This window comes from Columba livia, chromosome 16 (assembly GCF_036013475.1).
Source record: "Columba livia isolate bColLiv1 breed racing homer chromosome 16, bColLiv1.pat.W.v2, whole genome shotgun sequence".
In the NCBI taxonomy this organism is placed as follows: domain Eukaryota; kingdom Metazoa; phylum Chordata; class Aves; order Columbiformes; family Columbidae; genus Columba; species Columba livia.
Genome location: NC_088617.1, coordinates 1,511,677 through 1,535,098, shown reverse-complemented (window position 1 = coordinate 1,535,098; position 23,422 = coordinate 1,511,677). Strand labels below are relative to the sequence as shown.

At 54.3% G+C, this 23,422-nt stretch overlaps 1 protein-coding gene across 3 annotated transcripts; it reads left to right on the top strand.

Moving 5' to 3' along the window:
- Positions 1–214: 214 nt before the first annotated feature.
- Positions 215–19,501, top strand: ZNF341 (zinc finger protein 341). Of its 3 annotated transcripts, none has more exons than XM_065031824.1 (15): positions 215–430; positions 4,544–4,654; positions 5,673–5,860; positions 6,937–7,089; positions 7,803–8,039; positions 9,016–9,211; positions 10,046–10,130; positions 11,177–11,367; positions 12,004–12,197; positions 12,998–13,206; positions 14,597–14,693; positions 15,418–15,550; positions 16,344–16,455; positions 17,243–17,313; positions 18,400–19,501. In XM_065031824.1, the coding sequence occupies exons 1-15, from the start codon at positions 400–402 to the stop codon at positions 18,912–18,914; spliced, it is 2,523 nt and encodes an 840-aa protein (XP_064887896.1). In that variant the 5' UTR covers positions 215–399; the 3' UTR covers positions 18,915–19,501. The 3 variants fall into 3 exon arrangements, with proteins under 3 accessions (XP_064887896.1, XP_064887895.1, XP_064887894.1); XM_065031823.1 differs by lacking the exon at positions 215–430 and adding an exon at positions 3,387–3,517; XM_065031822.1 differs by lacking the exon at positions 215–430 and having other exon boundaries at positions 4,296–4,654.
- The last annotated feature ends 3,921 nt before the right edge of the window (positions 19,502–23,422 follow it).

The following is a 23,422-nucleotide window of genomic DNA, read 5'->3' as shown; positions in this document are numbered from 1 at the left end:
GTCATGGGGCCGGGGCCGTGCGCCTCCCGCGGCAGGGGCGCGGGGCGGGGGCTTCGCGGGCACTCGCAGACGCCGCGCCGGGAGCCTGAGCGGGGCAGGTGTGACCGCTGTGTAGTTCCCGCCCTTCTCCGCGGGGCCCGGCCTCCGCGGACCCTCGCGGCGCTGCCAGAAGCACCGCTCCGCCGCGGCCCCAGTTAAACGCGAGAGCCCCGCCAGGCCCCGCCGCACAGGCCGGTGTGTCTCTGCCCAGAGCCGCGGGTCCCCCCCCCGGGCCGCTCCCTCGCCCCTCCCGCTCTCCCCGGGCCCTGCCGCGGGCGGAGGGCGCCCCCTGGCGGTGGGCGGCAGCGCCGCTCCCGGTGCCCGCTCCGGCTGGCGGGTCGCGGCCGTCCCGGCTCCAAGATGGCGCAGGCGATCTTCGAGGCGCTGGAAGGTAACGGGGCCGCCGCGCCGAGCACGGCTGGGCTGCGCCGGGCCGACAGCGGGGATGCGCCTGTCCTTGCTCCGCAGCCCAGCGTCGCTTCACCGCGCTGCCGCCGCCCGGGACGAGGAGCCGCGGTGAGGCCGCCCCGTGAGGCCTGGCCCGGCGCGGGGGGCTCCCGGCAACGCGAGACCGCGCCCCGCTCCCCCTTCGCTCCCCCCGCGGCGGCGGCGGCGCGCACCGGCGCGGCCCCGGGGCGGGCGGGCGGGCGGGCGGTGCGCGCGGCGGGGGCGGGGCGGGAGCGCATCGGGCATCCCCCGGCGGCACCCGGGGCACCCCGTCACCTCCCGTGCCCCGGCATGTGCCTCACGCCACCCCTGCCGCCCCCGCCCCGTGCGTCGGGGCACCCGCACCGCCCGGCCCGGTGCCCCGCACACCGAGCAGCCCCCGATAGCCCGGTGCCCCGCGGCAGCCATCGCCTCCCTGCCCTGTACTCCCCATCCCGGGCTCCCCATCGCCTCCCTGCCTCGTACCTCCCATCCCGGGCTCCCCATCGCCTCCCTACTCCTGTACCCCCCATCCCAGGCACCCCATCACCTCCCTGCCTTTGTGGCCTCCATCCCAGGCACCCTATTGCCTTCCTACTCCTGTGCCCCCACCCTGGGAACCCTGTTGCCTCCCTGCACCCCCAGGCGCCCCATGGCCTCCCTGCTCCTGTGCCCCCACCCCAGGGCACTCCATCACCTCCCTGCCCCTGTGCCCTGCACACTGTGGCACACCTGTCCCCCCTGTCTCTGTGCCCAGTGAAGGGGATCACCAGTCCCCAGGACACCCCCATCACTCATGTGCCCCTTGCCCTCCCATCAGTCCCTGTGGCCAGCTCTCTGGGACCCCACCGTGCCCTGCGTACTGGGGTCCCTGATCCTCCCCGCACCTGTCTGCTGTGCAGGTGAATGAGTCGCGCTTGTGTTCCTCTCAGCTTAGCACTGGGACGCTGTGTGTTACAGGCAGGTGCCATCAGAAGGAGACTCTTGGATGTGCTAAGCTGTGGCAGCCTGACACTGAGCTCAGAGTCAGCCCATTTGGAGAAAATCTATTTCACAAGGCATTTATTTCCTAAATTGGATTACTCACTTATTTTCCTTTACATGTGGGAACACTGCTAGCGGAAAGGCCTCGCACTGTGATCATCACCCTGTGCTCTGCAAACCGCACCTGCGACAGCAACGGCAGAAAGAAGAGCGAAGAAGAAATGTTTCTCTCTATTTTGTCAGGTTACTTGGTGCATTTGACAGCACTGTGTATAACCAGGTTCCTTATTTCCTGTTTGCAATCAGCTCCTCATTGTGTGAGTTTCATTGCAGAATTCAGGAGCACGAAACATTTCATCAAATTAAGAAAAAAAGCATGGTTTTTTTTTTAAGCCCACAATAATTGGCAGCTTTTAGTAGCTGAGCTTGTTTGTTTTGTTTTGTTGATTCGATTACAAGTCGATGGTGACTTGGCATTTGTGTGCGGTGCTGAGAGCAGCCGTGGCCTCAGCAGGTGCGCTAGGGGAGAGATGCGCCTTCAGTCGCCACTAAAGCACCTGGTGCTCGTGTCAGCGGGAAAAAAGGGCTTGATGCATAAAATTAAGGGCATGAGGGGAAAGTAGCACCTGGGTGAAACAGACAGTCTTGTTTCTCTCTCTAAACTGAGAGATGTGAGTGCAGGATCGATCCAAAGCTTTCTCCTGGAGTCCGTGGATGGCCGTGAACGGCATCTGTGTAACCAAGTAACTGCCTTCGTGGGTTACTGAACCTTGAACTTGGCGATTTCCCTCTGCGTTAAGCGTGGTGTCATGTGTTTACCTTGTGAAACTGCAGGGACTCCATGGACATTTGCAAAAATTGCCGAATGAATGAAGTGCAATGTATTTCTGTTGTCCTGGGCCACTATTCTCCGGCAGAAGGTTGAATGTAACGCTGACAATGCTGCTGCGCCGTTGTCACCTGTCTTCAGGTCCTGGACTCTCCTGAAGCTTCTTCCTGCGAGCAGGATCATCATGTGGCTTTTTTATTTGGAGGATCTGGCCGTGTCCCAGAAGGAAACCCACTTGTCCGCTGCCAGGCACAGCAAGAGTGCAAGCATTGATGCAAGCTGTTCTTAATTATCCCCATAATATAGGAAACTTGAATTTTTGATCCTCCTTTTTCTTTTGCGTCCTGCTGGCTTATTTCTACTGCAGAATGACTGCTCTCTTTCACTCTCTGGTTCGTCTGTGCCAACAAGAGCCTGCAGCGCTGCCTTTGCGGTCGAACAGGAGGGTGTTTGTAGGAGAGGAAGTCCATTTGAAAGCAGGGCTTCGATCGGCGTGAGAAGATCCCCCCAGGAGTGCTCCAGTGCTGTTCTGCCGGCGGGGCTGTGCTGCGAGGTGGCTGCAGCTCTCTGTGCGAGCCAGGGCTTGCAGAACTGGACCTGCAGCTTTGCTGCGCCTCCCTGTGATTTATGTGGAAGGGTTCCCATAGGCACAGGGGGAATTTAGTGGTAGCATGTGAAGCAGCGTCATCCGCTGCTTTCCAGTAGCTGCTCGTGCCCTCCGCTGCCCAGCAGCTGCAGAGCAGCGCTTGCCTCCCTGCCAGGGCCACAAGCAGCGTTTGCAACCTCTTCCTGGTGAAATGATAAAAAAGGTGCTCAAGGAGTCATAGTGTTACTTGCTTCACACTGGAGATGTAGGAGAAATGAGTATTTAGAGTATCTTTAAAATGCTGTGGATTATATGGGTGTTCCCTGTTGGGAACATAGCATCCTGCTTGTCTGGGAGCAAGTTTAAAATGACAAGAGGAACGTGCGATGGGAAGATGAAGTAGTTGCTGCTGCGGTTCCTTTTTGCTGTCACCTGTTACGGCGTTTAACTGCCCTTCCTGGCGCCGTTTGCCGAGCGACCTCTTGTCAGGAGCTGCCCTGGCCTCACTGCTCGGAAATCATCGGACTGATAGGTTTTTCTTTTTACTGTGGCACATAATTCTGAGTTGAGAGCATTACAGTTTTGTTCTGCAAAGATCTTGAAGAAAAGTAAAAGACAACCTAGGAACCCCCACCTTTCTTTTCACCTTCAAGGTAGAACATAAAACCCTCACATGCAATTTATTGTATTCTTGGGTTCCGTGTCTTAAAAGAATGGTAGGGAGGAGTGGTGCATAAAAAACACTCTTTTTCACTATTTTTTTTCCGTAATCAGGTTGTTCTATGTGTCTTTACATCTGTCGGACTTGATCCATCAGTTAGGTGCTGCTGGCCAGGTTGTCTCCCTAGATGAGCAGTCCCCATCTCCTGTATTTGTCTGGAATATTTTAGGACATTTCAGCTGTAGCAAAAAATATTTGTGCCAGAGCAAGTGAGCTGACTCTGACAACAAATCTGGCTGGATGTGTGTGCTCTCCTGGAGTCCCGAGGGAAATAGAAACAAGAGAGGGCAACCAGCAGCTCTTGCTTGAGAGGAGCCTGTGGGGCAGCCACAGTCTTGCTCTCCTGCGTGTCCCAATACTGGGGTGGCAACTGGTGGCTGAGTAGGTTCCCCCGCAAAGCATCTCCCAAGAACCCACATTTAGTATTTCCTTCTTAAAGCTGTTTTTAAATCCTCCTGTAGTTCGTATCCCTGTGTCTGATCAGATCCGGGAATGCTGGTCTTGGAAGCGGGGTGGCCTTTCTAACGCTGCTGCTGAGAGAGAGTTGCTGTACATCAAGGATTTTGTAATCAGCAAAATCAGCGGTGTCTGTCCTGTGTCACACTGTTGCCAGGCAGATCCACACAGGATGCTACCCCAGCTGGTCCGTGACATCCCAAATATCTACTTCCTAGCTCTTTTCATACCCCCATTTTTAAGCATCCTTCTGCTCTGCAGCAGATGCTTGAGCCCGAGCCCTCTTTGGGCCTTCCCCCCATATATCAAAGGAGCGTGCAGAGGCAGGTGGGGGTGTTGCTTTAGGTGACAGTTAATGCTGTGGAGCGAAGGGCGATGAGAAGGTGAGAGTGGCTCTGCGGAGAAGACAGCAGCAGCTGGCAAGCGGCTTCCCCCATGACTCGTGAGTGCTCCATGTTTGGGCTGTGCCCAATTTACCATCCGTGCTTGTGTCTCCTTTCAGGAATGGACAATCAGACGGTGCTGGCGGTGCAGTCCTTATTGGATGGTCAGGGAGGTGTAGCGGATCCATCTGCTCAAAATGTCAGCTCGTCCACCGCCATTCAGTCGATGGGTGAGTCCTGGTGGCACCACGAGAGAGCGAAGAGGGGTAGGAGCCACAGGTTTCTTCCTACAGCATGCACGTGTGACTGTCAGAGCAGCTGGCAGTGCAGGAGGAAGAGGGCAAGTGCCCAAGAGAGCAGAGGTGCTTTTGGAGGTGGTCATGACAATAGACTTGACTGCACTTTTCTAATAAAGGCATGAAAGGAGGGAGCAGCCACTCTCTCTGCCACTAGTGCTTGTTACTGTTCACATTTTTAATGTAATCCCTTATCCTCTGAGGATGTACAACGACTTCAGTCATTAAGTACCTCACCTGTGTGAATGAATACGGGAGCTGGTTGTTCATGTGTACGTGAAAGCTCACAGTGCTCGACCAGGACTCGCTGGGTGGGTACCAAGTTATCCCCTGGAGTTACAGTCTGTGTCCCCAGAAATGTTCTGCTGGAGCTGTGCGTCAGGCAGGAGGTAGAGCCTCGTGAAGTGCAGAATGGTGTGTGCTTGTGTGGTTTGCTAACACTGCGAATTTCATCTAGGACATGGTAACTGGGTTGTCTTCTTTCTGCTTCCAATGTCAAGTGCAAGTGCCAAAGACTAGCAGTCTGACACAAAGCTGCGCCCTGATCCAAGTTACTGCTCTTCCTTTGTGCAACCTGAGTAATAAAATCTGCCTCAGCTGGCATAAGGCAGGTGCTTTGGAAAGAAACTGTTTTGACTAAAAGCAGAGGGTGCTATAGGAACTGGGTTGGTTGTTCATGTCTTTGGGATGAGAAGACAGACAATGGGATTCAGTTTGTCACAAGGAGATGGTGGTTTTTGGAGATGGGCTAAATCACATCAGGTGATGTTAGGGAGAGTTTGGGACTGGGGAGGAGGGACAGTTTGGCCTGTGCAGCTTATTTCTCCTGATGGTGATGTCCTGGACATGCTAAGATCCAAAAGGTGTCTGTTCTATGGCTCTGGTTACTAGTTATAGCACTGGGGAATGCAGAAGAAAACCTTAAGCAGTGATCTGGTCCTCTTAATTGCAGATGACGAAGACGTGTTCCTCTGTGGGAAGTGTAAGAAGCAGTTCAACTCGTTGCCTGCCTTCATGACCCACAAGAGAGAGCAGTGCCAGGGAAACGCCCCTTCCCTCGCCACGGTCTCGCTGGCCAACAACAGTGTGTACACCCCGTCCATCACGTCGGTGCAGCAGGCTCCAAGCGCCAGCCGGCAGGTACCGTGGTGTGGGCAGAGACTCTGCCACTCTGCTGCTGTGGTTTGGGGAGGTGGGAGCTCTGGGCATCGCTTTTAGATCAGGGACACCTCATGACTGACCTCTCTTCTGGGAGGCTCAGCTGCAGTCCTCTTGGGTTTGGATCTCATGGTTAAATCTGGTGGGTCCTCTGCAGTGAGGTATCCTCTGATAGCTGTTTTTTTCATAACAGGGGGGTTTGTATCGTGTCTGTGTTACAGCCAGGCTTTGGTTGTACTGGACAGCCCCAGTGTCATGGCCTGGCAGGCTGGCCGCGTCCCTGCGTGCTCGCTGTGTGGTGCTGGGGGTGGAACGGCCCTTGCTGTGCCCTGGGCTGTGATCTGGCTCGTGGGCAGGAGAGGAGGCAGCATCTGGCAGCCTCACCCCTGCATCCCCCCCTCAGCCTTCCGCAAATAAGCTCAGGTAACGTGGTGTGATGAGCGTTAAGCAATTATCCTCTCTGGAGTAGCTCTTCTTCCCAACGGACTTCTCAGGAGAGTCACTTGTGCTTGATGTACCATGCCTGCAGCCGTGGTGGTTTCCAAAGTGCTTTTGAACCAGCTGTTTTTTCTCAAATTAACATAGTGCCAGTGGATGGTGCTGCAAAAGTGGGTTGTTTCCACCCAGAAAATGGGACAGTCTCCTTCCCCTCCTATAATCTGGCTCCAGCCACATGAGCCTGATGTTCAGTGTCTGCAGCCAGAGCAGCCTCCCGCAGTTCTCCAGCATCCCTAGCTGGGGAAAGCACCCAGGAAAAGTCTGAACTTGTCTGCCACCAGTTTGTCCTCCAGATCTTGTTTAATAACCCCTGATTTGAATTGTAACCAGTGGCCACTTTCCCAAGCCACTATGATCTTTTTTACCTCCCTTTCTGAATAATTTTTCTGGAGCTGCCTTACTGTTGCAGCTAGAAACTACCACGGACTCAGCAGGAAGCTGTAGATAATTACCGTGGCTCACCAGAGAGACTCCGAGGTTCAGTGAAAAGCAGTGCCATCACTTCTTGTTTATTATTTTGTCCTGTTGCTGGTCAACAACGCATCCTTTTTTCCTTTCAGCAAATTTCTACGTATATCACCGTTCCTCCATCACCTTTGATCCAGACTCTGGTGCAAGGGAACATCTTAGTTAGTGATGAGGTGCTGATGTCTGCCATGTCTGCTTTTACATCCTTGGACCAGCCCATGCCGACGGTGCAGCCCCCGGTGCAGGTAAGGGGCACACGTGAGGCCATGCTTGCAAAGGGGAGCCCTGTTGGTCAGTCAGACTGACACATCTGCTTCCATGCTGAATCCTGGGCACCTCCCAGGGTGACAGCCAGGCTCGGGAAGGAGCGATGGGTAGATGACAGGACAGCTCCAGGGCCTGCTCTCTCCTGGTGTCCTTGTTGCTGGATGCCCAAATCTTTGTTACGTGGTCTCTCCAGCTTTTTGTTGCACCCCCATACAAAGGTTGGCTTCCAGAGCCCTAGTCAGTTTGGCCCATGGATTCCTTTCCTCCTGGGATGGTTGTTTTGGGTTCCCCCCGTGGCTGGCCAGGCTGTATGCACTTGCCACACTCTGAAAATCTTCTTTGTAACCAGAAGGATTAAAAGCTTTAAAAACAAAGCAATAAAAAAAGCAGTGCGGCTTGAGTGCTTGGATTTTGGAGTAGATCTCATGGTGGGAATTGGACTAGATGATCCTTAGAGGGTCCTTCCAATCCCTAACATTCTGTGATTCTGTGAGATGATGTCTACTGGCCGGTCATGCCAGCACAGTGTGGTCCAGCCTGGCCATTGGACAGGGCTGCGTTGTCAGGACATTGTCACTGTGCCGTTTTGAATTGGGACTGGGGACGTGTGTGAGGGAGCAGCCCCTCCAACTCATTGCTGCTGTGTTTTCAACATTTTATCTGTCTGTGTCTCTCCCCGTTCTGGTTTTAGAGCAGCTTGAATATGCACGCTGGGGCTGGCTACCTGTCCCAGCCCCCCCCGCCTCCGCCTCCCCCGCCGCCACCCCCTCCTCAGCCTCCACCACCTCCTCCCCCAAGCCTGGGGGCCCCGGGGCAGCCCAGCGCTGGTGGCGGCGTGGTGGAGGTGTACAGTGCGCCGGCTCCGATGGCAGCAAACAGCGCCGTGGAGATCCCGACACTGGGGATGCCGCCCTACCCACCCATGGAGGTAAGGCCGGGGGCTGTCCGCGGGGGCTCGGTCCTCCTGGGTCTCTGCCGACAAGCAGGGCTGCTCGGGAGCCACCTGGACTAGAAATGCAGAATTAGAGTCTGGGATTTGACAATGATTATTTCCTCTGGGAGAGGGTGCTGAACAGAAGGATGTTGGCAAGAGGTTCCTGAGACCAAGAGAAATGGTTGAGAGGGATGGAGAGCTTGGCTGGCGTGGGCCTGTGGTCGAGGGATACGTGCAGGTGTAGGGAGTGAGAGGGAGCTGAGGAGAGTGTCTCACCTCCCAGGGGGCTGCAGAGCACTGCCCTGTGCACTGCAGGCTTAAGTGGAGAGAAAAAAGCCAGTCTAAATATTAACAGGCTTGACAAGGCAGCTGTTCTTAAAGAGAGACACAGGCAGGGCTGGATTTACCAGTGGGTCAGCTGTTCACAGGCTCCACATTAACCTTACCATTCACAACAGAAACAGCGTGACGGAGGTTTGTCTGCCTTATCTTTGTGGCTAGCATGTGATCTGGCAGTGTCAGTGTCAGAAATGGAGGGGGATGTTTGATGCTTTATGCTGTGTGTTAATTTATTGGGGTGGGCAACAGAAATTCCCTCAAACCACATCAACCCACGGCGTCAGGGCTGATCATTCTGGTAACCTCCAGAGGCATGAGAAACTCTTCTAGGCATAGGACATAGATGAGGGACTCCACCGCTCCTTCAGAGTGTTTCTTTGCTGTTGTGTTCCTGCTGTAATAACTCTTGGATACTTTGTGATTTTCAGCAGGAGAGTTTCACACTGTGCAGGGTGTTTGTTTTAGTTAGAGACAAATAGCTGGACTGGGGAACCAGAAGTTTGATCCAGTTTGGCAGGAGGCAGAAAACTCACGCAGACTGATAGTCTGGTGTGGCAGTGGGATGGAGGGCAGGGCATGGGGTGACTCTGTGTAGCAAAGCTGTTTCCTCTGATAAATGGCACTCTTGCAGGTACCAAGCCAGTGTGTGGAGAGTCCTGTGTACCCTTCCCCTCCTGTGTACAGCCCTGGGAAACAGGGGTTCAAGCCCAAAAGCACCAGCACCCCCACACCTTTGACCAGCACAGGAGGAGGCGGCGTGGTTGGTTTTGATTCTGCCTCTGCTGCCAAAAGTCGGCGCTGCAAAAACGAGAGCGGGCTGCAGGAAGGTACGTGTCCTTACAGCACTTTGCACCAGTCTGTGCGTGTCCTGCAGTGGGCTGCTGAGCCACAGGCGCTCCAGGCGCAATGCAGTGCCACCGGAGGAGGAGCACGATACTCTGCCCCAGGCTATCAAGAGCAGGTGAAAGTGTGGATGTGCTTCTTGTCTGTCACCTCTGAGCACATGTGAAGGACTTTCACCGAGCTACCACGTGGGCAAGCTTGTGCTAAATCTATGCAGCTGCACACCTATGGGATCACACCTGAAATGGGGAGATCCTGTCAAGTAAAGTGTTAGAGATTGGTCTGTGTAACACATGGAAGTCTGCCTGGCCACAGGAGGTGGGCTGGGTGTGGTCTGGCCCTGAAGACTCTTCCCAAGGGCTCAGCAGGCCCTTGGTTTATACCCCATCACAGTAGCTAGAAAATGGGACTGACCGATCTTCTGGATGCCTGTGTGCTGGCTGGTGGCTGACCTTGGGGAGTTCGTGGGAGACAGACAGACCTGGGGCCCTTCCTCTCACTAATCCTGGGTCTTTTCCCAATGCCTAACATGCCTTTGAAGTAGGTGCTGTGTAGCACAACTGGAAGGGTCCCTGGAGCAGTTAGTGCCTGCAGGGGATGCCCTGCAGGATGTCCCTCCATTGCTACTCTCCTCAGGACTTCTAGAGTTAGCTCAGGCTGTGTTGAATAAATATTTATGCCTGTAACCTCCACCCAATCTGGCCAGGCAGATCTTATCCTTTCATAAGCCCTTTATTCTTGGCCTTGAATAGGCGTGTCTTGAGGTGACAGTGCTGTGCCACGTGTTCTCATTTCTGTGTGCGCTCTTGTTCTTTCAGGCAAACCCAAGTCCCCCAAGCTGAAATGCACTTACTGTGACAAGGCCTTTACCAAGAACTTCGACCTGCAGCAGCACATCAGAAGGTAACGGTGCCACTAGCCCAGACTCTGAGGGAGCCTGCACAGTCCAGCAGACCTTGTGTTAGTCACGTCCCGGAATCTGTGCAGCACTGGGAGGTGATCCTTCATCCCCCTTCCTCCAGGACACCTTTTCCCAGTGGCGGGGGTGAAGGCTGCATCGCGGATGTAATCTTCTTGCTGATTATGGGCTGTGACTGGAGACTTGTTTTCCTCACTGATGAGACCTTGAAAGCCAGACCTGTTGTCACCTGATCTCTGGAGCAGCAGCATCTCTGCTGCTTGCCTTTGCCCTTTCTTCTCCCTCCCTAGCAAGCTACGGCCTTCATGTTTGATGGTGTTAGCCAACTGTAGGCCAAGCTCAATGTCTATATCAGGAGCTCTTACAAGAGAGCTCTTGTCTGGCAGGAGGCAGGTGAAATCTTCAGTTTCCCTCTGCAGCACTTGTTGGTCTTGGGACAGATGAGAACAAACAAGTGGTGGTTTTGCTCCCCTTCCCAGCCTGGACTCTTCACATGACAGACTCTCCCCTTCCCAGCCTGGACTCTTCACATGACAGACTCTGTGTTTTAGAGTCCGTGTTTTCTCCTGCAGCAAAAGGGCAGGGTAGAAAGACCTTTCTGCTGCAGACAGGGAAGAGCAAATTCAGGGAGTTCAGGGGCCGCAAGCTAGAATAGACGTGTGCAGGGGAGGGAAGAGTGGCGGGGAGAAGGATTGTACTTCTGAGAAAGTGATGGAGTCCCTGAGATCCGTGTGGAAACCCTGGCAGTGAATGTCCTGATGCTGCAGAGCTCTCTTCCTCTCCCACTTCTTCCTTTGATTCCCTGTCACCCCCAGACCGCGAGTGTTTTGTCTGTGCACCAGGCTTGTTTCCCCAGGCTTCTGACAATCCACTAACTCTGATTAATCGTCTTTAAGCCCTTGTTTGGCTGGTCTGGGTGCTGATAGATTGAACAGAGTGCTCAGCACAGTCCTGCAGCAGCCACCCTGTCCCTGCCTGGGTGCTGCCCCCTCGCGCTGCCCGCTGCTGACACGCTGCCTTCTGCCTCCAGTCACACAGGCGAGAAGCCCTTCCAGTGCATTGTGTGTGGCCGAGCGTTCGCTCAGAAGTCCAATGTGAAGAAGCACATGCAAACCCATAAAGTGTGGCCTCCAGGGCTGGGGTGCACCATCTCCCGCAACTCCATCACGGTGCAGGTCATGGCCTTGAATCCCAACCAGCCAGAGGACGAGGAGAATGCAGGTTTGCTGCCTGGGGATGGCACATGCCGGGGGCAGAGCAGCGGTGTGAGGAGTCTGCACGTCCCTGCACCTCCACACAGGGTGGGAGGGGAGGCAGGAGCTGTTTGCATTCCTCCCATGGGGTTTAGCAGCACACACTAGAGGAGCGAGTCACATTTGCTCAACTTCAGCTAGTAGGTACATCCTTGGGTGCCCCCAGCTGTGGTGGGGAAGAGGACACTGTGACAATGTCACATCGAGGAGAAGGCCCCACTGGAGCTGCTCTCTGCAGATATCACGGACTGTTTGCTGCTGGCTGGATCTTACCTCCTGTCTCCTGCCGGAGATGGGAGTGAATCCAGCTCTGGTTCCCTGTCAGGGGCCTGCCCTGCTGACTACTCCGCAGTTGCGTCCCTGGAAAGATAGGATGGGTCAAGCAGAGGAAGACGGAGTAGTCAGAGCCCTTGGGAATCTGTAGACAAGATTTAAAGTGACCCTGTTAGAGAGTGAGATTTGTCTGATCTAAAGACTCTGTCTTAAGAAGGAAGAGCCTGTCCCCAGAGTCAGGCCTGGTGTGTCTTGGCAGCGTGGCACTTGCACAGCAGCTTTCTGAGCTGTCTTGTGGTCAGGCTGTGACTTTGTCTCTCCCTTTCTCCAGGTTTGACTCAGCCCTCAACGAACCCAGCAGAACCACCCCAAGACATGAGCCCCTTGGATGAGAGCAAGGCAGGCAAACTGGAAGCCAAGCAGGTTGTCTTGATCGATAGCTCTTACCAGTGCCAGTTCTGCCCCAGCAAATTCAACACCTATTTCCAGCTCAAATCGCACATGACACAGCACAAGAACGAGCAGGTAGGAACAGAGGGTGCTCTGTGTTGGTGGCGGGGCTGGGACGGGCTTCATATAGCACACCAGCTCCCAGGGTCTGTCCTGAGCCTCCTGCTCTGCAAAGCTGCTGGCACTTCGCATGCTGCTTGGCTCACTGCATGTCTGGGTTGCAGCTGTGTGGTCAGCGTGGCTTTGAAAAGCTCCGCTGCCTCCACCCTGCTGAGTGAGAAGTCAGCCAAGCAGGTTTGGGTGGCTAGAGAAGAAGCAAAGTCCAAAATTTTCAGCGTAGGTGGCAACTGTCAGGTTGTGCAACAGTCACTGCTGGGATGTTGTGGACCCACTTGAGTGGTTTTAGGCGCTCATACCGACACCCCTTTCTCCCACTGTGGTTTCCTGGGGGAGTGCCCTGACAGTCTGCGTTTGCAGAACATCCAGCTCCCAGGAGGTTCTGCTGTTGTCTTCACCTGGAGCTGTCAGCCACATTTTGACGCTGAGCTGCTCTGCGCTGCTCCTTAAAGACTGTTCCTCAGAGGAAGGGGATGTTTTACCCCCACATTGTGTTGTGCTGCAGCGCAGGGCAGGGTTTCACTGCTGTGCCCTGACAGAATGCCAACAGCCCCGTGGCCGCGGTGGGAAGCCCTGGGAACTGCAATGCTGCTTCGTTCATAACATCAGCTCAGCTGTCCTCCAGCACAGTGGCTCAAGGGACAGTGGTCCCTTTTTGTAAATGACCCAGTGGCAACGATTTCCGAAAAGGAGGCAGAGGATTTTCCCTGCTTTTTCCCACAGTGTGCCGCTCCAGTCACTCTCCTTTGTTCGCCCAGGTGTACAAGTGTGTGGTGAAAACCTGCGCTCAGACCTTCCAGAAGCTGGAGTCCTTCCTTGAGCACATCAAGAGCCACCAGGAGGAGCTGAGTTATCGCTGCCACCTCTGCAGCAAGGACTTCCCCTCCCTGTATGAGCTGGGTGTCCACCAGTACTCCCACAGCCTGCTGCCCCAGCACAGCCCCAAGAAGGATGTGGCCGTGTACAAGTACAGTAGCAATCGGTGCTCACAAGGCTTGTAGGAGTGAGTGGGTGCAGAGTGTGTTTGGCTGAGAGCGGTGGGGACATTAAAGGGAAGAGGGGTGTGTCCAGCATCCACGGTTCTTTTGGGCACCCAGGTGGCACGTGGGGAGCCCCTGCACTAGGCTGCTGGGGCAAAGCACTTTGAGTGCAAGGAACCTTTCCGAACAACAGTGAAAGGCTGAGATCAGGACTGTGAATGCTTTTATCACCAGTCAAGAATGAGATGGGCACAGCTGAATGTGTGCTGGGCTGGACAAGAGACCCAGGAGAGCCAGTTCCCAGCCTGTTTTCTACGATTCGTAAACACCTGCAGCAAAGGGTGTGTGGGTTGTAGGAGCTGTGCCCAGGTAAAATGAGTTATTTCTCCTATCCCTTTGCTGCCACGGGGTCTTTTACTAGGGAAGACCTTTCTGTTAGTATAGAGGGAAGGGGTGAGGAGTTCACAAAGAGCCATCTGGAGCTTTTAAATTGCCTGTAGAGACAGACAGGAAGAGTAGGAAGCCCAGAGGATCCTGAAGTCACCTTGGAGCTTCATGGAATAAATAATTTGCTACTTCTTGCGTAGTGGAGCTTCATCCTACAGCTTGCTAGCAGGAATCTTTGAGATGAGAACACTGCTTCTGTTTGAGAAGGTTTTAGTTTGATCTAAGGAAAAGGGGTTTCACAGCAGATACGCTGTGCAAGTGCCTCTGCGTTCACCGTCGATGGTGCATGTCCCCATTGACCAGTGTCAGGCAGCTCTGGCAGAGGTTTCTGACAGAAACTCTGCCAGGATGTTTGAGAACAGGTGAGGTGGGTGGAGAAGGCCCAGGTAGTGTGGGAGAGGTGGTGACATGAGCTGAAGCTTTGTCAGGTGCTGGAGACCTCACATGGGAGAGTGTCACCTTGTGGCTGCCCCAGCCATGGGTGACGTGGCTGCTGGGCTGTAACCCCACTCTCAGCCGCTTCACTGGGAGCTGCTCTCTTTGTGCAATGAAGATGAAATGAGGTGTTTTAAGTAAGGTAAAGTAGTTACTTAGGGCTTGTCTCCGTGAGGAAGCAATGTGGAATATATGCCTGGGTGCTCCCATGGGTGTCTGTGTGGAAGAGCACTAGCAATTTGAAAACTTCTCCAGTTTCCCAGCATCTCCCCCTGGTGAAGGATGTTAAGTATGAGTGTGTTCTGGCCATGGGGGTTGCTGAGGTTTCAGAGCACCTGGGTGGTGGTGGTGTTGTCTGTACCAAACTGACCCTGTCAAAAACCAACCTGGATGGTGGCTGGTGAGCTGGGCAGCCCTGCCTGGGCTCTGCCGGCCGTGTGTGGTTTGCTGGCTACAGCCTCGTTCACAGGCTGTGTCCTTTCTCTCCGAATTCAGGTGTGTGAAGTGTGTAAATAAGTACTCCACCCCAGAAGCCCTGGAGCACCATCTGCAGACGGCAACGCACAACTTTCCCTGCCCTCACTGCCAAAAGGTGGGTGAGTGACGGCTGCCTGAGCCGGTCTAGGACGTGTATGTAACGATGCATTGGGCAGCATTGCCAGCAACATGGGCAGCAGGTTTGGGGGGGATCCTGCCCCTCTGCCCCGCTCTGGTGAGACCCCCCTGCAGTGCTGGTCCAGCTCTGGGTCCTCAGCACAGGACACACATGGAGCTGCTGGGAATTCACTTAGCTTGGGTGTCTCCAGTATCCCCATTAGCCAAAGGCACCGTTCATACTGGCTTTATAAAGACCACGAATGGCAGCCTTTGGTAACAGATGATCAAGAAGCACTAATTGAAGTTAACAGTGTGGGAAGGTACTAACTACTGGGGGTACTAGTGAAGGTACTGACTATTGGGGGTCCTTACCCAGGGCATCCTGTTGCTGGTTCCAGTGGGAGACTGGGTGTCTGTTTGGGGCACTGGTCCTCTGCAGTATAGTGGTACAAAATTTAGCAGCAAGGTTTCAGCCAATGCATTTCTTAAAGACAGGAAGGTGGTGGTTTTTTCTGTTTGTCTGGGTTTTGTTTGTTTTTTAAGCTCTATCTGGATTTTCCTTATGCAAACTAAAGGTTTCCTCAGCACATCATTTCCATAAAAGCAGTCACTGTGAACTTCTGGTGCTTTATGTACAGATCGTACCTCCCATGCCCCGCAGGCTCAGCGGTGTCCCTTGTGCACTGCTGGCTCTTAGTTTTGGTTTTGTGTGTTAACAGGTGTTCCCCTGCGAGAGGTACCTGCGGCGCCACATCCCCACGCATGGTGGGGGCAGCAAGTTCAAGTGCCAGATCTGCAAAAAGTTCTTTCGCCGGGAGCACTACCTCAAGCTGCATGCCCACATCCACTCGGGTACGGGCTCCGCGCACTGCGGTGCTCTCTGGTTCTGTATTTCAGTCTGTACTGTGATGCCCTGGCCGTTCTCCTGATAACCAGAGTAACAGAGTTGACTGTATAAGTCATTTGTAGTAATACGAGTTCTAGGGAATCATTTTGGTTGGAAAAGACCCTCAAGATTGAGTCCAACTGTTAACCCAACGCTGTCACTAACCCATGTCCCTAAGAACCTCATCTCCGTGTCTGTCCAACCCCTCCAGGGATGGTGACTCCAGCACTGCCCTGGGCAGCCTGTTCCAATGCCCCACAGCCCTTTGGGGAAGAAATTGTTCCCACATCCAACCTCAACCTCCCCTGGCGCAACTTGAGGCCGTTTCCTCTGCTCCTGGCGCTTGTTCCTGGGGAGCAGAGCCCGACCCCCCTGGCTCCAAGCTCCTTTCAGGCAGTTCAGAGATCAGAAGGTCTCCCCTCAGCTCCTGTTCTCCAGCTGAACCCCCAGGTCCCTCAGCCGCTCCCATCACACTTGTGCTCCAGCCCCTCACCAGCTCCGTTCCCTTCTCTCCACTCGCTCCAGCACCTCAAGGGCTTTCTTGGCGTGAGGGGCCCAAAACTGACCTCAGGATTTGAGGTTGGGCCTCCCCATTGCCCAGTACAGGGGATGGTCACTGCCCTGGGCCTGCTGGCCACACCGGTGCTGGCACAAGCCAGGGTGCTGGTGGCTTTCTTGGTTACTTTGTCGCACTGCTGGCTCGTGTTTAGCCTGACTGGACTCTCCCTGACTCTTGGTTTCTTTCTTTTTTTTATCCAGGTGAAAAGCCCTTTAAGTGCTCAGTGTGTGATGCAGCTTTCAATCGGAAAGACAAACTCAAGCGACATATGCTGATCCACGAGCCTTTTAAGAAATATAAATGTCCCTTCTCGTACGTAGCGTGTCTCCAGCATGGCGGCATGTCTTCATGGGGTTGGGATGGGTTTGGCATGGAAAGCAAGTCTCCTGCAGGTACCACAGGGTACACATGTAGCATCTACCAATGCATTGCTTCTTGGGGAAGCAGGTATGCTGCGTGCTGTCAAACTGGGAGCCCAGAAGTCCCTGTTCTTTCATGTTGACTTCCTGCAGGGCCACATAATTTCATCTCAGTTCATCAAGCCCTGTAAAATAATGCCTGCCTTCATGGGAGGCTTGGGAGGGCTGCACCTGGGGAGCACTGGGGAAGAGGAGTATTACTTGACCACAAGTCACAGGGTTGCCTGAACGATGGGCTCTCCCCAATTACCATGTCTTAAAAAACACTTGGCAACACAAGAGCTAACGCAGCAGCCGGAGAACGCCAGGTTTGAGAGTGTTCCCAAATCCGTGGCACAGCCGTGGGCCCGCTGAGATGGCCCAGGCTGACTGATTTCTCCCTGCTCCAGCCACCTTGTAGCTCCTTCCGAAGTATTTCTGTCACCATCTGGGTTCTTGAACCTGCAGTTTTTAGGAGCATTCGTACTGAGACACAGACCATGTGTCTTATAGAAGCCATGTGTCCCTGTAGCAGCCTGGTTACTTCTTGCCCCTCTCCAGAAGGGCTGAAACAGTGGAGCTCCTACCGAAACCACACTGAGGGACCCATGGGGTACTGGTAAACAGGAGGGTTGTGGATCTGTTTATACATTGATCCTCAGTTGATTCATGCTGCTCACCAGCATTTACTGTCATTACAGAAGCCACACGGGCTGCAATAAGGAGTTCAACAGGCCTGACAAGCTGAAGGCCCACATCCTGTCCCACTCAGGTAAGTGCAGCTCTGCCCGTGCTGCCAGGGGCTGGGGACAAAGTGGCCGGGATTCACAGTGGTGCCACAGGAGTGTGTTACAGACAGAGAAAGCCTGAGAAACAAGAGACAGCAAACTCTGATTCTGCTTTACACCCCCAGAAGCGCAAGGTGCTGCTTACAGGTGCTTTCCCTGTGGCGTCCCCTACCCACTGCTCAGCAAACACCACTGCTCTGTGGTTCCCTGGGGGAGAACTTTCCACCATGTGTGGTACAGTGTTTCCTGGATATATATAGCCTTAATTCTTAGCTATAGGGGGTTTTTTTATCTCTGTTGTGGCAGTGCTGTTTAAGTGAGCTTGCACTTACAGCTGTGTTTAAGCTTGGGTCTGTTTTCTAAGGCAATATGAATCTGCAGGCAGCACCTGCTGGCAAGATGCAGAAGCAGAGCTGGATTACTTATGGTGTTTGCTATCAAATGAATATCCAGAGTGCTCTGTCCACTCCTCCTCAATATGATCTCGCATTCAAAAGGAGGTCTCCTGGGATTTGATTCTCTTCTCTATGTGTTCCCAGTCCTAATAAAGACAAATTATTCCCTTGCCCTAGGGAACGTTCTGACTTTTGTTTCTTGGGGTAACACTGAAAGTTTTTTCTTGTGCCTGTCATGTCCAAAGCCCTGCAAAGCGTGATCAGATGAGACTGTGCTGACAGTGCAATGGGTGGTTGGTTTCAGACTACATTCCCATGCTTGAGAGGAAAAAAAAAAGCAGATTTGTTTTACTTGCCAAATACACTTGAAAAAAATCAGAGTTTAAGATTGTTTGGCATTTTCATGACAATTACCCGACACTTTTTTTCTGGTGATATTTAATCCTCTTACTTGAGGTAAGAACTATTGTTTTAGCCCATTGCAAACACGGAGATTCAAGGTGTAGCCACGCACCCTTTTCTGACTGCGAGTTTGCCAGGCACAATATCCCCTCACTTCTATCAGGGACCATCTCCTTGGAAGAGGAGCTGAAGCTGCCATGCGGTCCCTCGGTGCGGTGCAGGTTTTGGGTGCAGGGTCTCTAACTGAGCTCTCCTCTCCGGTGCTCTGTGCAGGGATGAAGATCCACAAGTGCCAGTACTGCAACAAGTCCTTCAGCCGACGAGCCCACATGATAGAGCATCAGCGCTCGCACACCGGCAACTACAAATACCGCTGCCCCACCTGCAGCAAAGGCTTCACGCGCCACAAGTACATGAAGGACCACAAGTGCCGGCTGGGATCACCCAAGGACAAGGAGCTGCAGCTCAGGAAGCCCCAGAAGAAGCGGGTGGCGCGGGGGCGCAAGGCGGGCCTGTCCCTGCCCAGCCAGCTGGCTCTGGCAGAGCTGAAGGACGGTGCTGCTGGGGACAGTCCCCCCGAAGGCGGCCCAAACAAAGAACCGTTCCAGGAGTCGGACGCTGTCCTGTCCATCGTGGTTGGTGGGTCAGGAGCTGCAGACTCGGACCTTGTTGTTCCTGGGCAGCCCGACAGCATGGCGTCTAATTTGGCGCTGACAGAGCTGCAGGCTGCCTCCGACGGCCCCTGCACCATGCTGGCTGTCCCTGTTTACATCCAAACGACAGAGTGACAATGCGTAGAGCCACTGTGTGGCTGAGGGCTGCTGCTGGGGCTGTCACACTCGGTGCTGAAATCTATCCCAGTGAAAAAGACCAAAGCTCTTGTTGGAGATAGATGGACATGGGAGAGAATGGTTTTCATCTCCACTTGTTCTTCCCATCCTTGGGCAGAGAACTGCTTGAAAGCCACTGATGGCTACGAGGCACTGAAGAGAATAGCTCCATTATTTCTTGTCCTTCTGTGTCACTGGCCAGCCTAGGGCAAGAGAGACTAAGGTCCCTGAATCAGGGTAAGAAGGAGGAGCGTGCAAACTTGCAACAAACGGAGCTGCTGAAATCAAGTGGCTTTGCAAATCACAGCCTGTCCCATCTGTGGTTTTTCCGGCCTGAAAGCTGTATTGCCCAGTATTTGGGTGGCCTTTCCGAGAGCAAACAATTGATCCTTCCTAGTGGAAGCAAGTTCATCCTGAGATCCTTTGGGAACACTATTCAGAAATACCCGGATAGACTCATCTCTGGTATCTTTCTCCTCTCTGTTTCTAGCAGTAGAAAGATCACCTTGTCTGTACTACATGTGTTATAAACACCGTGGACCTCATGTGCTGTGTGGAGTTGGTGGGTGGGAGCACAGGTGCGTGTCGGCCCCTCTCTTGGGTCAATATTCTCTCCACAGTGTGTGTCCTTTTCATGGTTTTTCTCCATATGCAAGGATCTCCAAGTGCCTTAGACATCAGTGAGTCAGTCCTTGTGACAGTTAAATGTGACACATGTACAGCAGGGGAGACTGAGGCCTGGGTGAAGTGACTTATCCAGGGTCACACAGGAGACCCGTGGTGCATCCACGAGCCAGTTTTCCAGCATCAGCTGTGGACCTGGTGCTGCAGGGTCCTTCTGTGCAAGTCGTTCAGCCGCTTCTCAGCTTGCAGGTACCCTGAGCTCCATTCTTTTGGCCAGTTGTTAGCCTGGCAGGTGGGGAGTTGGTGTGGTTGCATAGTAAGAAAAATCTGGTGTGACTGGAATAATTTCTGGCTTCTCCTCTCTGATTTCCCAAGTAGGAACTCCAAACCCAGGAGGTATCTCTGCTCAAATCTTAAAAATCTTAAGATGTTAAAAACAGCAGCTTGCAGAGACAGCGTGCTAGTGCCGTGCCCATCGTGGTGTATCCTCCCGGCAGCATCTGCTCCCAGACTGCACCCCGTCTAATGATATTGGGGTTACTGTCACCCCAGAGGACTGTCACAGAGTTCCTGTCAGGATGGGTCCCACCACCAGTTGACTTCGCTCACTCACCTAACTCGCTTTTTGCCCGTTTCACTTTTTTCTCATGCTTCTGTACCTCCTGGTGTTAGTGGGTGTTAGGAGATGGAGTGCGGGGCTCCCAAGGAGGAGGGGCTGGTCAGGCTTTAGCAGAGTTAGGACAGGTCTTGCTGCTGCCTCCAGCTGCCTGACAGGAAGGCGTGAAGGTGGAGCCAGACTCCTCAGGGGTGCCCAGGGATGGGACGAGAGGTAACAGGGACATATTATAAATCATTTGGTTGGAAAAAGACCCTCAAGATTGAGTCCAGCCATTAACCCAACCCTGGTACTACTCCATGTCCCTGAGAACCTCATTTCCACCTCTGTCCAACCCCTCCAGGGCTGGTGACTCCAGCACTGCCCTGGGCAGCCTGTTCCAATGCCCCACAGCCCTTTGGGGAAGAAATTGTTCCCATGATCCAACCCTCAGAGTCATAAGAGTTGTGCTCCAGACTTTCAGCATCTTGGAACGTGGCAACTTCTAACTTGTGGTCAAAGGAAGGAGGCTGCACAGAGTCCCTGAGATCTCAGTACCAGCTCTGACAGAGCATCCTGCTCTGGGTGGACACGTGTGGCTGGGCTGGAGACCTGGTTGGCCCTTCCTACTTAGGTGTTTCTGTGCTTCCGTGAAATGCCTTGTCTGCTTTGAAGGGCAGAGTCCATTCGCCCACAATATTTAAGTACCTGTCTCTCACAGAAGGGGAACAGTATCAGGAAATAGTTTGCTAAATATACTTTTCCTGTTTTCCGCCCCTCTGTCCCGCACTGTACGGTGTCATTATGTGGTCCCTGGCGCTCGCTGCAGTGCTGCAGTCGGGTCTGTTTTGAGCCAGTGCTGTGTGGGTGCAGCACTCCTCCCGCTCAGAGGCCTGGCTTTCCTTCCTGGCCACCGCTTTCCATCAGCTCTGCGCACTGGCCAGCCGGTCTAAATGAGATGCTGGTTTCTACTGGCTATGCTGAGTGTAATTCAAGGAGTAGAAGCAGAGCCACAAAACAGCCTCGTCTGTGACTGTGGGACACAGGAGCTGAAAGATGCCGCCCTGTTTGCTTGATACGTGTTTGCATGCGTGGTAATGTTGAACCAATACCAGTTTTAGCTTGAACATAATGATTGTCCTCCTACCGTTAACCTCAGAGCAATTATGTGTGACATAACACAAGGAGGTCTCTGATCAGAAGAGAAGCTGGGCTGACAGGTTGCGCAGCTCTTGCCTTTGGAAACACTGTGGATGTGAGTCCTGCGAGTGTGACGGACGCTGTGGCCCCAGGGGGACGGGCAGAGGAGAGGATGGGACTGATGGGACGGCCTGCAGGTGTGGTGGCCGCGGTGCCGGGAGCAACGGCAGGTCCTGGCAGCCCCTGCAGCGCTGGGGAGGTGCTGAGGAGGTGCTCCCGGAGCCTCACTGCCCCTGCTGCGGAAGAGAAAAAAGTGCAGTTATTTAAAACAAGAACACCCCTCTCCTCTGTAGCAATACTGCCTGCAGATTAAATTTTCACATGGAGAGCGATGTTGTGGGAAAGAGAATTCAAATAGAGAGCTCCTGGAGAAGCCCAGGCCAGAGCCGTCCCCTGGCAGAGCTGGAGCCGGTCCTGGATCAGGACAGAGCTCCACGGTGCTCAGCCTCCACTTCTGACCGCAAATGCCTGTGTGCTTGTGAGAACAGGGCAGGTGGCAGCTTTGCCTCCCCGTGTGCTCCTCCAGTGTTGTCACATTTCCTGCCTGGAGTTGTTTCTATAAACCTCAGTGGATTTTTCTTGTGTATGTTTTGTCTTCCTTGTGTATCTGCTGTTATGACGTTAGCAAGGTAGAGTTCGTTCCATTACCCAGCGTGGTTGCTGGACTCCCACCTCGTACATACAGAGGCTCTTTATATCACCCAGGCAGCGCTTTCTCTCAGTTGCTGGGGGCACAAACAGGTTATTTTGCCCAATAAGCAGGTTTTTGGTTCACTTTTCTTGTTTGCCATTTGGTGTGTATGTCTTGGCCTGTTTTACTGTGTGCTAACTCATCCGACCCTGCTCAAAAGCAACAATTTTTTGGGGGTGATTTCTAGTGGTAAACAGTATTATCTGAGCCTGTTATTAACTTGTTTTCACACCACCACTCTGACTGGGAAGGAGGTTGTTCATTACTTCTACAGGGGCCAAGCACAAAGAAACAGAAGTTGGAAGTAGCCTGTAAAGGTTGGTACCAGGCTGCGGCACTTAAAACTTGATTTATTCATTGGACTTTGGACACTCTGGTCACATAGTGCAGAATTATATCCATCCTGCATCCACTAATCAGAGTGCGTGACTCATGTCCAGGAAATACGGAGCTCGCGATGAGTCACCACCAATTAAGCAACTGTGCCTGTGTATTTAGACACCTGATTTTGTAAAGTTGGCAAGTTGAGAAAGGGAAGTTTTCAACAATAGATTTCACTTTGTCATCTCGACACCGTAGCGGGCTGTGCGCAGCTGGCAGTTCGAGCGGTACACGAGGGTGGTCCCGGCACCGTGCGGCCACTGCTGGGCGGAGGAGGCGACTTCCCGGGAGTCGCACCCAGACGCACCGGCGGGATCAGGAGACTCCGTTCCCGGGCGACGGCCGGGCAGGGCGGACTCTTCATCTCTTCAGCCGCTGCCCCGTGTGCCCTTTATCCCGAGCCGCCTTCCGGGCTCTGTTCAGCTACACCTCCTTCCGCGCTGCCCTGCCGCACCCAGCACACGCGGCCCCAAATCTCCGTGGGTTGGGGTCCCGCCCCGGGGGGAGCCCTGGAAAGCCCGTGGGGGAAGCGGAGGCGGCAGCGGCCTCGTTCTCCCCGCCCGCTTCCTCCCAGCCCTTCCTATGGCCCGGCGGGCCCGAGGAGACCGCTGAGGCGCCGGCCGGGAACGACCCTGCGGCCCCAGCCGCCGTGCCGGGCCGTGTGCTCCCCAGCTCCCGCCTCCGGGCCGGCGGAGCGCAGCGGCGGCGCTAGGACCCTGCCCCGGGCCGCCACGGCGGCGGCTCCTCCCGCCCCCAGAGCCGCCGCTGCCGTGACGTCAGTGCGCCCCGTGACGCCGCTTCCAGGTTCCGCTCGGGAGACCGCACCTCCCCACCCTTCCCGTCGTGCCCCGCGCCTCGCTCCGGCTGCGCCTACATTTCCCAGCAGCCCTCGCGGGCGGACACCGCCTGCCGGCGCGGCGCGGCGCCGCGGGGCACGCCGGGAGTTGTATGCGGCGCGGGGGCGGCAGCGGCGGG

Excerpts from the sequence above, each read along its gene's own strand:
- ZNF341 (XM_065031822.1), top strand. The coding sequence starts at position 4,477 with ATGACTCGTGAGTGCTCCATGTTTGGGCTGTGCCCAATTTACCATCCG. Across the intron at positions 11,368-12,003 it reads AGAGGACGAGGAGAATGCAG|GTTTGACTCAGCCCTCAACG; the intron begins GTTTGCTGCCTG and ends CCCTTTCTCCAG. Across the intron at positions 16,456-17,242 it reads AAATATAAATGTCCCTTCTC|AAGCCACACGGGCTGCAATA; the intron begins GTACGTAGCGTG and ends CTGTCATTACAG.